General features: G+C 38.7%; 1 protein-coding gene across 1 annotated transcript in view; it reads left to right on the top strand.

Moving 5' to 3' along the window:
- The window catches only part of LOC128515024 (nesprin-2), a 118,797-nt gene that overhangs the window by 101,176 nt on the left and 1,916 nt on the right, over window positions 1-15,705 (top strand). The window contains 13 exon segments of the mRNA XM_053489005.1: window positions 308-498; window positions 582-732; window positions 1,589-1,771; window positions 2,150-2,287; window positions 2,671-2,865; window positions 3,714-3,954; window positions 5,227-5,295; window positions 5,902-6,026; window positions 6,534-6,663; window positions 7,257-7,462; window positions 8,302-8,502; window positions 13,227-13,355; window positions 13,941-14,132. Coding sequence (XP_053344980.1) covers window positions 308-498; window positions 582-732; window positions 1,589-1,771; window positions 2,150-2,287; window positions 2,671-2,865; window positions 3,714-3,954; window positions 5,227-5,295; window positions 5,902-6,026; window positions 6,534-6,663; window positions 7,257-7,462; window positions 8,302-8,502; window positions 13,227-13,355; window positions 13,941-14,132 — 2,151 coding nt within the window.

The raw sequence follows: 15,705 nt of genomic DNA, 5'->3' as shown, positions 1-15,705 counted from the left end.
ATTGCTATACTGTACTTAAAGTCTTCTGTAAATGTTAATTGGTTTTATGCCTTCAATCAGTCCAACATTGAATGCTACTCATGCAATGATCTATAGGTTTCTCAAGCAGTTGCATGCAAGCTTGATTAAAAAAGAGATACCACTACCATTTCAGTCCCACTGCCTGACTACTTTGTGTTTTCTAAATGCATACAAGGACTATTGAATGTAATTCGGGATAATTAAATGTACTGTATATATTACAAATTAGTGTTTCTGCATTATTGATTCATTTTATGCCTTTTAAATCTTATTACTGTGTGTTCAGGAGCTCCAACAGGACATTGAACAGCACGCAGAGAGCATAACATCTCTCCTCAATTTGTGTGATATGGTGCTGCACGATGAGGACGTCTGCAGCAGCAGTAATAACGAAAATGATTCAATACAGCAGACCACTCACAGCCTGGACCAGCGCTGGAGAAACATCTTTTCCATGTCCTTAGAAAGGAAGACAAGGTAGTCTAGACAACTTGACTTATAGGCACATTCATTTAAAAATGTTGTATTTTATTATATAATAAACATATCAAACTTTGCAGGATTGAGGAAACATGGAAGCTGTGGTGTAAGTTTCAGGACGATTGCTCGCAATTCGAAGACTGGCTAAACATCGCTGAACACACTGCTGCTGAACCCGAGTCATCTGATGTTCCTTATACTGTGGCTAAAGAGGAGCTTAAGAAATATGAGGTGAGATTCAGCTTCATCTGTTTTTGTGGCACATTTAAGACATCTTACAGCGACATATCACATAAATGCAAACACTGTGCACAGTGAAAATGTGTGCTTTTTTTAACTGGCATCGGAATTTGAGGAACTGATTCTTTGGGAGCTGTGGATTGCAGTCTGGGGTCTTCATGCAGCAGTCATTTTTTCCTGCGCATCCCATAGATGCATGATCGGATTGAGATCTGAAGAATTTGTGGCCAAATCAACAACGTTAAACTCTTAGTCCCGCACATGGCAGGCTGTGATGCACTGGGTGATCTGATACCTTTCTCTCATAGCCAGCATTGACCTTTTTCAGCAATTTGTCACACATTGCCATTTCTGTGAGATTGGACTGGACGGGTTGTCCTTTGGTTCCCAGTCGAATAAAAGAGCCTTGAGTGCTCGTGATCTTGTCACCAGTTTAGTGGTACGTGATTGATAATCAGTGTTATTGAATTCACCTGGCATTGGTGTTAATGTTTTGGCTGATCTCTGTGGGTATATAGGTATGTAGGTATATAGGTATACCTGTAGGTATGTAGGTAAGTATAAAGTTTGTCTGTTGTAATAAGACAAACATTATATAGTATGCATAAGTAATATACTAGACAGAAACTTGAATTTGTAGCATTGCATAAATCAATTAATAGAAATTTTATATAACTTGCAAAAGACCGTATGTTTTTACCAAGCACTGGTTTCCTAGAAAATGTGTTTGAAACCAGGTAAAGACTTTATGATCACTTGGTATTACAAGCATAGAGAACTGGGATATAGATCGTAGTCATGCCTGTAAATGCTAAATGATTTATTATCATGCATACTTTTCTCTCAGGCATTCTATAGAAAGGTGCATGAAAAACTGGTCCAACTAGAAATGATTAACAGCCATTACCGACGGCTGGCCCAGGAGAACCGCACTGACTCAGCTAACAGGTTGCAGACCATGGTGCACCAGGCCAACCAACGCTGGGACTCTCTATATAAGAGAGTAGTAGCCATACTGCGCAGGCTGAAGGTGAGTCTGCCACAAATATTATTATTATTATTATTATTATTATTATTATTATCATTATCATTATCAACTATTATCAACTATTATTAATTAATTAATTAATTAATTAATTAATTAATTAATTTATATTATTATTATTAATAATAATAATAATAATAATAATAATAATAATGGTCCTCTCTGAAACAAACTAATTAATGACTACCAGACACACAAATACTAATCAGTTTATCTTGTCCTTCCTTAGTACGTAAAGGCTTTGATGTTTTGGGTCGTTATTAAACCAACACTTGTATAAAACCTATTGATCTACAAGCCTCAGTAATAGAACAAAACTGTGAAGACACTTTGGAAAATTGACCAGGTTTTCTTTCCCTGCAGCATTTTACATCTTTAAAAGAGGACTTTGAAGGGAAACGGGAGGGCCTGCTGGTCTCGTTGACTGAGATGGACTTACAGCTTACCAGTGTGGAGCACTTCTCAGAGGGCAACAAGGAACACAAGCTGAAAAGGCTCAAAGTAAATCTAAACTTCTATTACATATTATAATGGGATACGCATCCATACAGTCCTACTAGAAACAGATATTTACCTTCACCGCAGCAGATTTGTCAGAATACAGAAGAGAAACAAGTAGCATGTCTCACCCTCCATATAATGATGTTACACAGTTACACTAGGCTTCTCCAGAGATGTTAATATATATTGGTTATAGATCGTCTATAAAAGTGATCCTTGAGGGGTTTTTTGAAGGCCTTTTGTTTCTCGAACAGGTTGTTCTCAGAACCCTCTTTTGTAGAGTTTTACACTAAATGTTTAAGATGATCTTGATAGGAAAACCCAAAGAACCATTTGGGGTACATGAGCACGAATATTCATACAGCTGAACTCCTTGTTTAAAGGGTCTGAAGAAGAAGATAACTCAGTACACAGATAAGATCGATGCGCTGATTGTGTCCGGCGAGGGTCTGATTCAAAGGAGTGTTCCCTTGGATGCTGTGCTTATAGAGGAGGAGCTCGAAGAACTGCATTCCTACTGCCAGGAAGTGTTCAGCCGAGTGGGCTTTTTCCACCAGCGCCTCACCAGCCCCCAGCCTGTACGCTTCGCTTCAATCTCATCATCATTCACTCTTCGAACCTACACGTTACACAGACATGTGCTAAAATGTGTTGCTGAAAATGGAAATCCATGACCTGTTATAAGGTTATGGTGTGTGCATTCAGTCATTTGCTTGTAAAAATCCAACACAAAAATAACTCCAGTACACAAATCAATCAATCTAGTTTCTCCCATGAACTGTAGTATTAGATGTTAAAATACACAGTAATTACATCTAAGCAATATTTAATAATAATAATACAAATGAACATGCAACATTCACTTTATTAGGAATGAAGCTGTGCTCAAATGAGCTGTGACGTTTATCAAAAATGGATGGATAGAGATTGGAAAAACTATGGCTTGGTCCTTTTCTGATTGAATTTAACATTCTTGAAATGCTAGCCCCTTCAGATCATCTCAGTTTTAAGGGGGTCTTAAACAATACTACACTAGAACCCATAAAAAATAGACAAGTACAAACAGCTTGCTCACCCACTCCCACCCATTCTTATACCCAGACCTAAAAAATGACACCATTTACATCAGCGTAAACTGCAACTGAAGCAATTTGTCTTTAAATTATTTGTAAGTTTAAAACATAAAAGTTTTATAGCACAGCTTTATACTGTAAATAAATGTTTTTTTTAAAGATAGACTGTCCAGTTTAAGTGAGTCTGTAACCTTTGATTTCTGTTCTTGATGTTTGATGTAAATATTTACCGAAAGATTTTTCCAATTACATGTGGGCACCTAATAAATTGGCCACTATTGGCCTTTACAATATAATAACACAGTTTTATAGACCTAACATCCTTTCCCTCTCTGCATTGTTTTTTTTTTCAGAGATTAAGCAATCCCGAACTCGGTACCAGCGAGAGTACTGCGGATTCTGATGGAGCCGACCCAAGCCACGACACGTCCACGTCTTCCATGTCCCTTCTGGTCCCGCCACAGGAGCGGTCAGGCTATGAGACACCGCTGAGTGTCGACTCCATCCCCTTGGAATGGGACCATACTGGAGATGTGGGTGGTTCATCTTCACATGAGGAGGATGATGATGCAAGCTTCTTCAGCTGCCGCTCAGGTAACTACTGGATACTAACATTCTGATTGGATCTGTCTAGTGATGAGTTACAGAGCATTAGTTGGTTTATCACAAGTGGTAATCAGGTTATTCAAGTATATATTGCTGTAATGTTTAGTGTGAGACATGATTAGTTAAGTTTTATAATGTATTATTTTACAACACGTAGTGAGCACACATATTCAATTAAATTTAAATTTAGTTCATTTGTATAATTGACATTGTCGCAAAGCAACTTTACACAATCAAAAAAATAATTTAAGTTTGTTTGAAATGTGAAAATGAGAAGACTTTGATAATGATAAGAAATAGTGAATGGAAAGCCATTTGGTATTCAGACACATTTCGTGCTTCAGGTCACCTGAATATTCTTATGTAGGTCTTTGGATTTATTATCAATTGTTAGCTACACCGCATACTCTGGCCCGACCATCACTTACTGTAGTGTACAGTAATACAGTAATCAGACTTGTGCATCTGTCGGGTCTGTAAGCAAAGTGAGAACTCCTACCTAACTAGGTGTACCCTGTCAAACTTGCAAGTCTGTTCAGATGAAAGCATTAACCAAAATAAAAACGTGGAACTGTAATTTAACACCGATAGTGCCTAATAATTGCTTTACAGAAAGATCTCTAAATACCTAAACGTATAGCTGCTGAGTAAAGGTTCAGTGGAAAATAAATTAATATTGTTTATGGACACTGAAATGCTGACCGGAGTTCCTTTAAGAATGAAAAAAAAAATCACTTTTTCATTTTAAAGCATATATTAGTGGCTTTTATCAAGGAAATATGAAAAATGATCATTATTTCTATTTGCACATAAAATCTAATACATTGAGATTAATGTGTTAATGATTAATATTTCATTGTAAGTGATTGAAAATGCGGAACTGTTTCTTAATGAATATATAAAAAAAAATTCTAATAGGAATTTTTGCTATTTTTTATATAAAGATATTTTTAAAGGATTCATTAGTGGCAGGAAAAATAATAAAATTGCAATTGCAACCATTTACCATATATTTGTTTATCTATCTATCTATCTATCTATCTATCTATCTATCTATCTATCTATCTATCTATCTATCTATCTATCTATCTATCTATCTATTTGTTCTCAAACTGTAAAATCAAAGTAAACATAAGTGACAGGAAGTTTATCACAAAATGTGTGCTTTATAATCATCTTTTACTAGTTATATTTAAATGTGTTTGAATGCTACCAAATTACCCAAAATGTCTGCGCCTGTGATGTACTTCCTTCCCTCAGGTGTGGAAGGCACAGAGAGCTCTGAGGCATTTGTAGACTCCACAATGCAGCCTTTCACAGATACCTCGGGTAGGCAACAGCCATCTCCAGAAGTGCGACTTTAGCTGGGCATGCTGCACACTCCCACACCCCTACTTACCCCTTTGTTCGCTGCTTTCCTATCCCTTAATTCTCATCACCTCCTGTGCCGTTCCTATTCTATTGAGCCATGTCTATTGGTAGACTGGGTACACAAGGCATCCAAAAAAAAAAAAACTTTTTGTACTGGGCTCTTTTTCTCTTTTTTTTAGTCTCTCATGAACGAATATACTTTCTTTCTGTCCTCCCCCTGGCACAGCTGCTCTGTGTTGAAGGCATGAAAGCTTTAGCCGAGTGCAGAGAGGGAGAGCCGAGAGCCAGTCTTGTCCACGAGAAAGAGAGGAGGAGAGGGCACGGAGAGGTTAGACTCCTCGCTCTCAGCCGGCTCCATCCGCCCACACCCTCTCCCAGTCCACAGCTGCTGCATGGCACAGTGTTGAATGGCATGCCATGATAACACTGATGATACTAACACTTTTTTTAACCTCAGGAATGAAGAGGCAGTGCACCATCAAAGCTTTGCTACTTGTCCATGTGTTGCTGTTTATGCACTGATTCAGTCATAATTGCTTTCTTTCCTTCTTTCTTCTTTCCCAATCCCAGGACGAGACCTGGCATCTCACAGATGGCACTCACGAGCTGTTCCAGACACAATCCCCTTTTCCCTTCCTGATACAAAAGATCTTCCTGAACATGAAAGCACACCTTATAAACAAGGCTATGTGAGTACAAACATATAATAAATATAATAAGTCAGTTTCTAAAGTAGTTGCTGTCAATCAAAAAATGGAGCATTACAATATTTATTAAATTACAAGATGCGTTCAAGTCAAACTGGGACTTGTGATGGAATTTCTCAAGAATGAAGGCATCAAAAGGGTGATTGACATTTACAAAAGATTTCAAGCACAGTACAGTGATGAGCTTGATGTTATAAAGCGGGAACGCTGGGATAAGTGCATTAATGTTGCAATGGAATTGTATCGACAAATCGGTTTGAATTGAGCGGCCCTTGTAGAACCAGATGTAACTCTGCATGTGGCTGGGACTTCAGCTTTTATTTTATTAAAATTCCCAGTATTTAAAGCACAAACAAATCTTTCAGTTATTTATAGTTATAGTTGTATAGTTATAGTTCAGTTATTTATATCTATATATGAATAATATGCTATATCTGTATATCCTCTTGACCTTATCCTCTGACCAATATCATATTTTCCCAATTATAGGCTCAGCTCATGTCTGAGTGCAGCAGCAACGTCAAGAATGTGAAAAAGGTGTCACTCATCCTGGATAATGATGAACATCATGAGGACCAAGGAGGTCTCACCAGCCTCAAAACGGCAGATAAACAATCCAGTAAATAACCCACAAGTCCCCTGAAAATTTTATTCACTATGTAGATGCCTAGTTTAATACACACTACACCATGTGTAACAATATAAATTAATAAACTGATACAAAATATGATTTCAAGGCAAAGGGCAGATAGACTACTTTATATTACGATATATTATTTTTATTATTCCTTTCCGCCGTGTCACGTGTAGATATCATGCAGCTTGGTAAACACCACTCTTAAGTAAAACCTTAACACAGTTTTTACACGGAGTTATACGACAGTATGTGACAGTTGTCATTAAGGTTTTAAGTAGGTGCTTATGTAAAGCCTATATTACCTATATTTCTTTTTCATCATGGTTTAATATTAAAGCTGCACGAATTTGTTGTACTTGATTGGACATAATTTTTTGCTTCCTTATATGAGTATACAGTACCACTCTGCCTACTGCTTATCCTGTCACTTTATATTCAACACACTCAGTTCACAAACAGATAGAGGCAGTAAGCACTTGAATCCAGGAAAACTCATGACATATTTAATCACACTGATCTAGTCTGAGATTTATCCTCCCTCAGCCTCCATTAATATGCTTCCTTGTTCTCTGCAGGAGTGATCGAGCGCTGGGAGCTCCTCCAGGCACGGGCTGTCAGAGAGGAGCAATGCTACAGCAGAGACCGGAAACAGCTGACATTGGACCTGCACAACATAACTTCTTGGCTGAGCCAAGTCATCCCTGAGCTTAAGAAACTCCAAAATGCAGAGACGGCATGTGTTAATGTACAGATCATGGAGGCGCGGGTGAAGGAGCTAAAGGTGTGAGCTGATGAAGGGTTTGGATAGTTCACTCACTCACTCACTCACTCACTCACTCACACACTCATCGTCTATACAGCTTTATCCTACAGTATATACAGGTTTGTGGGGGGGCCTGGAGCTTATCCCTGAAGACTTAGGGTACGAGGCAGGGTACAACCTAGACAGGGTGCCAATCCAGCACAGGGCACATACATACAATGCAATACATTCACACTCAATGGACAATTTTTGGAACGGCAATAAGCCTAAACACTCTTTGGAATGAGGAAACCGGAGTACCCGGAGGAAATGGGGAGAACAGGCAAACTCCATGTTCACAGACTCAAAGTTAAGAATCGAAGCCGGAGACAAGAGACAGTGCTAACCATTAAGCCACCGTCCCACCTTGGATCATTTAATGATATACAAAATGCTTTTTGTTTTAACACAATTTTATATAAAATGAGCATTCATAGCACTGTATAATAGGAAAATGGCAGGTAAAAGCTTAATACACTTTCAGTTTTAATTATGCGCTCTATTACATTATAGAGTTGAAATGCAGTAGCAGCTTGATTACTTAAAAGTAAAGTCTTACACAGGACACAAACTGAGATAAATGTATTTTATTGTTTATTTTATTTGAATTGAAACACATGTACATTCCAAAACAGTGTTAATTGTTGTTTCTTTTTTATGACCATAACTGTTATGCAGTTATTATGGTTATTATCCTCCACGCCTTCCCAGCCCACTCCCATCTTTAAATCAAAGCAATTTCCCTCACTTGCTGAAATATGTCTAGACCATCTGTCTATGATACATTCTCTCACTCTGCTCTCCTCTGTATCTTACAGGACATGCAGAAGGCTTTTGCTCGCTATAAGACGCTGATGCTGAGTCTGAACCTAGGTGAGCGTGAGCTGGCATGTGAGACGGGTCGCGAGGTACAGCAGCTACAGGAAGACTTGTGCAGCATGAACCGGAGTTGGACCGAGGCCTGCTCGAGCCTGGAGGAGTGGGAGGACGGTTTGCGAAAGTCTTTCATGCATTGCCAGGTGAGAAGCCTGAATTAAGTGGTAAACCTGGGTGTTACTGAAAAAAGAGCAAGCTCTGTAAATTAACCCACATTAGGTGTGAGATTATGCTTAGTTTCTTCTTGTGTGACTCATTTGTATCCACTAGGCCATTTTGCACATTTAACACATGATGTAAAGTTAAGTTAAAGTTTATATTTATTGTTGAAGCTTGCTTTAGACATATAACAGTAATGCAATTTTGTCCTTTACTTTTTTGTGTTCAAGATAGAAAGTAAAGAAATGCCATAAAAATATAATTCCTATTACCAGCATGGCAGGCATTAATGGCTCAATCATTGTCTTCTCACTCGCCTCGAATCCCAGATGATACGGCAAACCCAGCCACTGGATCCAGGACATCCTTATAATGCCAGTCTGAAGCCAGGAGAGAAATGGGAGGGTTGTGTCAGGAAGGGCATCCGGTAGATCCCCTGTGCCTAGTTATATGTGCGGATCAGATGCCTCACTATTGTGACCCCTTAACAGGAGCAGCCAAAAAACAACAAGCAGCACATTTCCAGGGTTTTTTCTTATAGACAGTTAAATTTTTTTCATTTTCATTGCATTGCATTTTTTTCCCCTATTTTCACCCTCTATTTGGTCACATGTCACTGCCCATCAGCTCTCGACAAGAAAACTACCAAGTGTTTCCTCTGAAACACTTGATCTGCATCTTTCTACACTGCTGCGTCATCACACAGCATACACACTTGGAGGAAAGTGCTATTAGCTCTCTTCCACATACATGAGCTCACAGTCACCCATGTTTGGCTATCGTGGCTCTGATAGGATGCCATCTCTACTACAACCTGAACTTAGTTAAGAAAGGCTGTGACATCATTGGGATTCGAACTTGTGATAGGGCGAATGCTTTGCCGGAAAGCCTTTATGTACGATATTCAATTCAATTCAATTCAATTTTATTTGTATAGCGCTTTTAGCAATTTTCATTGCCGCAAAGCAGCTTTACATAGTCAAAAGAATTATTTAGGTTTGTATGAAGTGTGAGTTTGTATGGATCAAAATGGTCAGTTTGTCCCTGGTGAGCAAGCCGAGGGCGACAGTGGCAAGGAAAAACTCCCTGAGATGGTAAAAGGAAGAAACCTTGAGAGGAACCAGACTCAACAGGGAACCCATCCTCATTTGGGTAAAACAGAGAGCAGTAAATGATCTTCATTTATACAGTGTATAGGGTGGCAGGCAGTTTAGCATAACAGTTGATGTTAATATGGAGTCCAGGTAGTTTTTGAAGACTCTAGGTAGACTTGTAGGAAGTTCCAGTCCTAAACTAACGAACTGTCAAGTCCCCAGAGAAACAGTTGCCAACACCAGTCGAGGCCAGAACCATTTTCTAGGTAGAGAGACTCATTCCCAGACACCAGACGCATCCCAGAGAGACACACGGGGCATCCATGTGACGAGATCTTCAGCCAGAAGCGGGGCACCAGGATGGGTCAGACAGGTCCGGAGGGCAGAGGGAGTCTGGATCACTGGCAGCTCAGGAACGACATGTGTAGCTCGACAGAGAGAGAGAGAAAGAGTGAAAGTGGGGACAGGAGGAGAGAGGAAAAAGAAAGAGGGGGGGAAAGAGAAGAAGAGGAGAGATGGCAGTTAGGTATGGTCACAGTCACACAATGTATAATGTGAATGTATATTAACTGTAGAGTGCAAGCAGAGACTCCGGCAGGACTAACTATGACAGCATAACTAAAAGGGAGAGCCAGAAGGAAACACAAACATGAGGGCTTCCTGAGATGTAAAGCAAACAATCACCTCACCGTCAGCAAACCTGAGTGATCAATGAGAGTGAGGAAGACAGCATCCAAACATACCAGTTCACCATAATACTCTACGTCCATGAGTCCCCCAGATCTGCTCCTTTACCTATGGAAAATCTATTTATAAAAATGCTTGGCTAAATAAATAGGTTTTTAGCCTGGACTTAAACACTGAGACTGTGTCTGAGTCCCGAACACTATTTGGAAGACTATTCCATAACTTTGGGGCTTTGTAAGAAAAAGCTCTGCCCCCAGCTGTATTTTTCATAATACGCGGTACTGACAAGCAGCCTGCATCCTTTGATCGAAGTAGGCGTGGCGGATTGTAAGACACTAGCAGTTCGCTCAGGTACTGCGGCGCGAGACCATTTAATGCTTTATATGTCAAGAGTAGTATTTTGAAATCAATGCGAAATTTCACAGGGAGCCAATGGAGTGAAGATAAGATAGGGGTGATGTGCTCATATCTTCTGGTTCTGGTGAGGACTCTCGCTGCTGCATTCTGGACTAGCTGAAGCTTATTTATGCATCTAGCTGAACAACCAGACAGTAAGGCATTACAATAGTCCAACCTAGAGGTGATAAAAGCATGAACTAGTTTTTCTGCGTCGTTTAGCGACAATAAATTTCTTATTCTGGCAATATTTCTGAGGTGAAAGAATGCTATCCTGGTAATATTATCTACATGTGCTTCAAATGAAAGGCTGGAATCAATAATCACACCAAGGTCTTTTACTGTTGCATTTGATGGAACAGAAAGGCCATCTAAAGTTACGGTGTGATCTAAAATTTTACTCCTAGCTGTATGCGGTCCTATGACTAGAACTTCTGTCTTATCCGGATTTAGCAGAAGGAAGTTAATTAGCATCCAATTTCTTATGTCCTGCACACATTGCTCAATTTTAGTAAGCTGTTTTTTCTCATCAGGTTTTGCTGAGACATATAACTGTGTATCGTCGGCATAACAATGAAAACTAATACCATGCTTACGGATTATGTTCCGTAAATTATGCCCAGAGGAAGCATGTAAAGGGAAAAAAGCAGTGGACCTAAAACTGAACCCTGCGGAACGCCAAACTCCACTAGAGAACATGCAGAATAATCACCATTTAAGTCTACATACTGATAACGATGGGTCAGATAGGATCTGAGCCAGGAGAGGGCTGTACCCTTAATTCCCACTACATTTTCTAATCTGTGAAGAAGAATAGCGTGATCAACAGTGTCAAAAGCTGCACTAAGGTCAAGTAATACAAGCATAGTTACACAACCCTGATCAGAGGCCAATAGAATGTCATTTACTACTTTAACGAGCGCTGTCTCTGTACTGTGATGAGGCCTAAATCCTGACTGATACAGTTCATGTATGCCATTTCTATTTATATATAAGCATAGCTGCTCCGCTACTATCTTTTCCAGGATCTTAGAGATAAAGGGGAGGTTTGATATTGGTCTGTAACTGGACAGCTGACACGGGTCGAGGTCAGGTTTCTTAATTATTGGTTTGATAACTGCTAATTTAAAAGATTTTGGAACATAACCAATGCTGAGTGAAGAATTAATTATTCTCAACAGGGGTTCTATTATTGCTGGTACTATCTGTTTAAGAAAATGTGTCGGTACAGGATCTAATATACAGGTTGATGAATTTGCAGAAGAGATGAGTGAAATTAGTTCATTCTCTTCAAGGGGAGTAAAGTATTCTAGGTTCTGGTCTGACATGGCTAGATTAACATCTGCATCAATTACATTGTTCGGTTTCAAAACCTCAATTTTATGCCTAATATTTACAATTTTATTATTAAAAAAGTTCATGAAGTCCTCACTATTGCATGATGTTGTTGTGGAGATTTCTGCAGTGGTCTTATTTCTGGTTAATTTGGCTACAGCATTAAATAAGAATCTAGGATTATTTTTGTTATTTTCTATAAGAGTGGAGAGATATGTTGATCTAGCTACACTAAGAGCTTTTCTATAGTTCAGGATGCTCTCCTTCCATGCTATTTGAAATACTAGTAATTTAGTTTGACGCCATTTACGTTCTAATTTCCGAGCGGCCTGTTTTAAAGTGCGCGTGTGATCGTTATACCAGGGAGCAAGTTTTTTATCTCTAATAGTTTTTCTTTTGACTGGAGCTACATTATCTAGGGTATAGCGAAATGTCGACTCTAAATATTCAGTCGCCTGATCGAGTTCTGTGGGGTCAGACGGTGATCTAATCGAAGTTGGGAACTCTGGGAGATTACTGATAAAACTCTGTTTGGTAGTTGATGTGAATGTACGTTTCATACGGTAGCGCGGCGCTGTGTGTACATTATTATTGTGACACACTTGAATTGAGACAAGATAGTGGTCTGAGATAACTTCAGATAGTGGTATTGTGAATAAATTTCTTATACTTAATCCAAATAATATTATTAAATCTAAAGTGTGACCTGCTTTATGAGTGGGTCCTACTACACACTGATTTACTCCTACCAAGTCCAGTATAGACATAAATGCAGTTCTCAGAGGGTCTTCTGGGTTTTCAAAATGAATATTAAAATCTCCAGCAATTAACACTTTGTCTACAGAAACGACTAGGTTTGAGAGGAAATCTGCAAATTCACTAAGAAATTCAGAGTACGGCCCAGGAGGTCTGTAAATGACAATTAGCGGGATCGAATGAGCTGACTTAATATAGTTAAATACACTTATGTTACTATAAAGAATTTCAAATGAATTAAATTTGTGTCCGTGTTTTTGTATAATAGTCAAATTATCATTGTGAATAACTGCGACGCCTCCTCCTCTACCAGTTAACCGAGGCTGGTGTATGTAGCTGTATCCAGGAGGACTAGCTTCATTTAGAGCTACATACTCGATACGATATGAGTTCAGTTTATGGTTAAGACATTCAAAAGTTGGTCTTTTTTTTTTTTGTAGGAGTTCCATGAGACTTTACACTCACTCTTGCTGTGGCTGGCCCATGCTGAAAGCAGAAGGTTCACTGTTAACATTCAAGATCCGTCTGTTCTGCCCTCTGTGCTGAACGAGCACAAAACTGCTCTGATGGTGAGACTGAGAGCAAGCCCTTATTATGTGTAATATGCAGGCATAACCAGTGTCAATAGGAGAGTAAAAAAATTTCTGATGCAAGTAAAGGAAAAACATGCATGCATGCGCATAAGATAAAACACTTGATTATTAGAGGTATAGAATTCTGCAGTGGCACAAAACGACAGGATGAGTCTGTTTATTTATTTTATTTGTGAGTATTATGCACAGAAAAACAAGGTTTTAAATAATGTCTGTTTAAGGAAAAAAATTGATTTTTAAAACATGCTTAGTTCTTTGTTAGCTCTGTTAAGATGATAGTGTATTAATAAACCTAAAAACAGAGTAGTTAACAAATCTTTAATCATTAATTATGTAACTAAGTGAGTTCTGGCTAATAACAAATAAAAGTTCAAATAAATAAATAGTAAATGCAACACTGCACCAGTTGCCACAATTACTATGGCTAGCCATCGTACAGGTACTGTAATACAAATATCCCTCCAAAAAAGTGATAACCTCAAGTTCATATCTGCTTTTACTGATTATTAGGATTAAAATAATTCATTTGTTAATGAGCTGTACTGCCCCCCCTGGTGGTAGGGTCTGGAAGAGGAGCTGAAGTCCAGGCAGATGCAAGTGTCATCTCTGCAGGATATCACCGATGAGCTCCTCCCCCAGTCAGGCCCAGAGGACGACTTCGAGGCCACAGAGAAGCTCCACGTCATCTGTAACAAATTACGGCTGCTGCGGCGTCAGGTCAAGCAGGACCTCCAAACTGTTCAAGGGCGCTTGGTAAGAGCAAATTGGACTGATTTAAGAACGCTGCCACATTAAGTTATATCAGAAATAAAAGAAGCCATCATAGGTGGATTAAGGTACATGTGTCTGCATCCAGGCGGTCCGGGGTCAAATTTAGAACAAACAATAAAAAATAAATATGAATAAATTCTGACCCCAGAGTTATTATGAAATGTAGAGGTAATTTTAAACCAGTGCCAGTCTGACACATGGTCTTCTACTCAAAAAAGCCATTACATTTATCACAGCATTCTGTTAAATTTATTTTCCAGAACAGGAACTGTCTTAAATTAAGCTCTGTTATATTTTATTTAGTGTTTTGCGAATTTATTATATGATGGAGAGAGCAAAAGCCGAAACAGGAAATGTGTTGTCTGTTATTATTATTATTATCATCAAAGCTGGGATGGACAAATCGAACAGATTCTCCTCCATCTAAACCCAGTACTGATGTATGAAGATTTCCATTATGTTAATTAAGAAAGTTTAAACTCGTATTTTCTATTCCAGTTAGCTAGTCTTTTAAACCTGACCATACATCATTTGCTGTAGCAGTTCATTTACTTCTGATGAATCATTTCACTTGTAGTGAGGCATGCCATAAGCATTTAGGGAATTTATGAACAAACCATATGCACGTATGAAAATTCTCTAAATTATTATGATCTCCAATGATATGAGTCACCTAATAATTATGCTTATAGCACAATTCCTATTATTTAGCCTAGTGAGATGCAGCCTTGTGAGAATAACAGTAGCTACATTTGCATGGATAATACTTCAGTCAGATTGAAATCATTCTGATTAAGACATTGGATGGATGGATGGATGGATAGAACTTTATTGTCATTGCACAGTGCAGGTACTCAGAAACAAAATGAAGTTAAAAAAAATTCTGACTTAACTGATTATAGGGACACTGATCTGATAAGATGTTTGTTTACATCCACAAGGCAATTAATCATCAGCATAAACTTTTTTGTTCTGTGTAAAGTGTTTCTAAATCCTGTTAAGATTATTAGGCTTTAAATCTTTCCCAACCAACCCCACCCTCTGTTATGATTGGTTACAAGAAATCAGTCCCATTCATGATTGGTTAAATGCTTTACTATGCATCGTATGGTGAGCCAGTCCATGCTCCTTCCTCAGCCAGAAACCCAGTGCATGAAAATCTGCATTGCAACTGGTTAGAGAAAGTTGTTCTCATGGAGTTTACTGCTTAGGAATGGAAGCTAAAATGCAAAATTTACATCCTGGAAACTCATGACTCCCCCAATGTTACCCACATTCCCAGAACGAATATATTCATTCCAACAAGGGAGAGATGATCAGATCATGGGTGATATTGACCGGTTAAACAGATTATTAAAGGTTTACAAACCGACCCTGTCATTAAAAAATTCATTCAGATCCGTCTGGATCCGGTTAGCCGGTTCTGACTGAAATGTTTACATGATGCATTTTTATTTGAACTGGGTTGTTATTCCCATTACTATTGAACTATTAGGGTCCATGTAAAGTATATAATCCTGATGTATCCTGTTGAGAGTAAGAAAAGTGAATCCAA

This window comes from Clarias gariepinus, chromosome 27, assembly GCF_024256425.1.
Source record: "Clarias gariepinus isolate MV-2021 ecotype Netherlands chromosome 27, CGAR_prim_01v2, whole genome shotgun sequence".
NCBI classification, from domain to species: domain Eukaryota; kingdom Metazoa; phylum Chordata; class Actinopteri; order Siluriformes; family Clariidae; genus Clarias; species Clarias gariepinus.
This window is presented reverse-complemented; position numbering and strand designations above follow the sequence as displayed.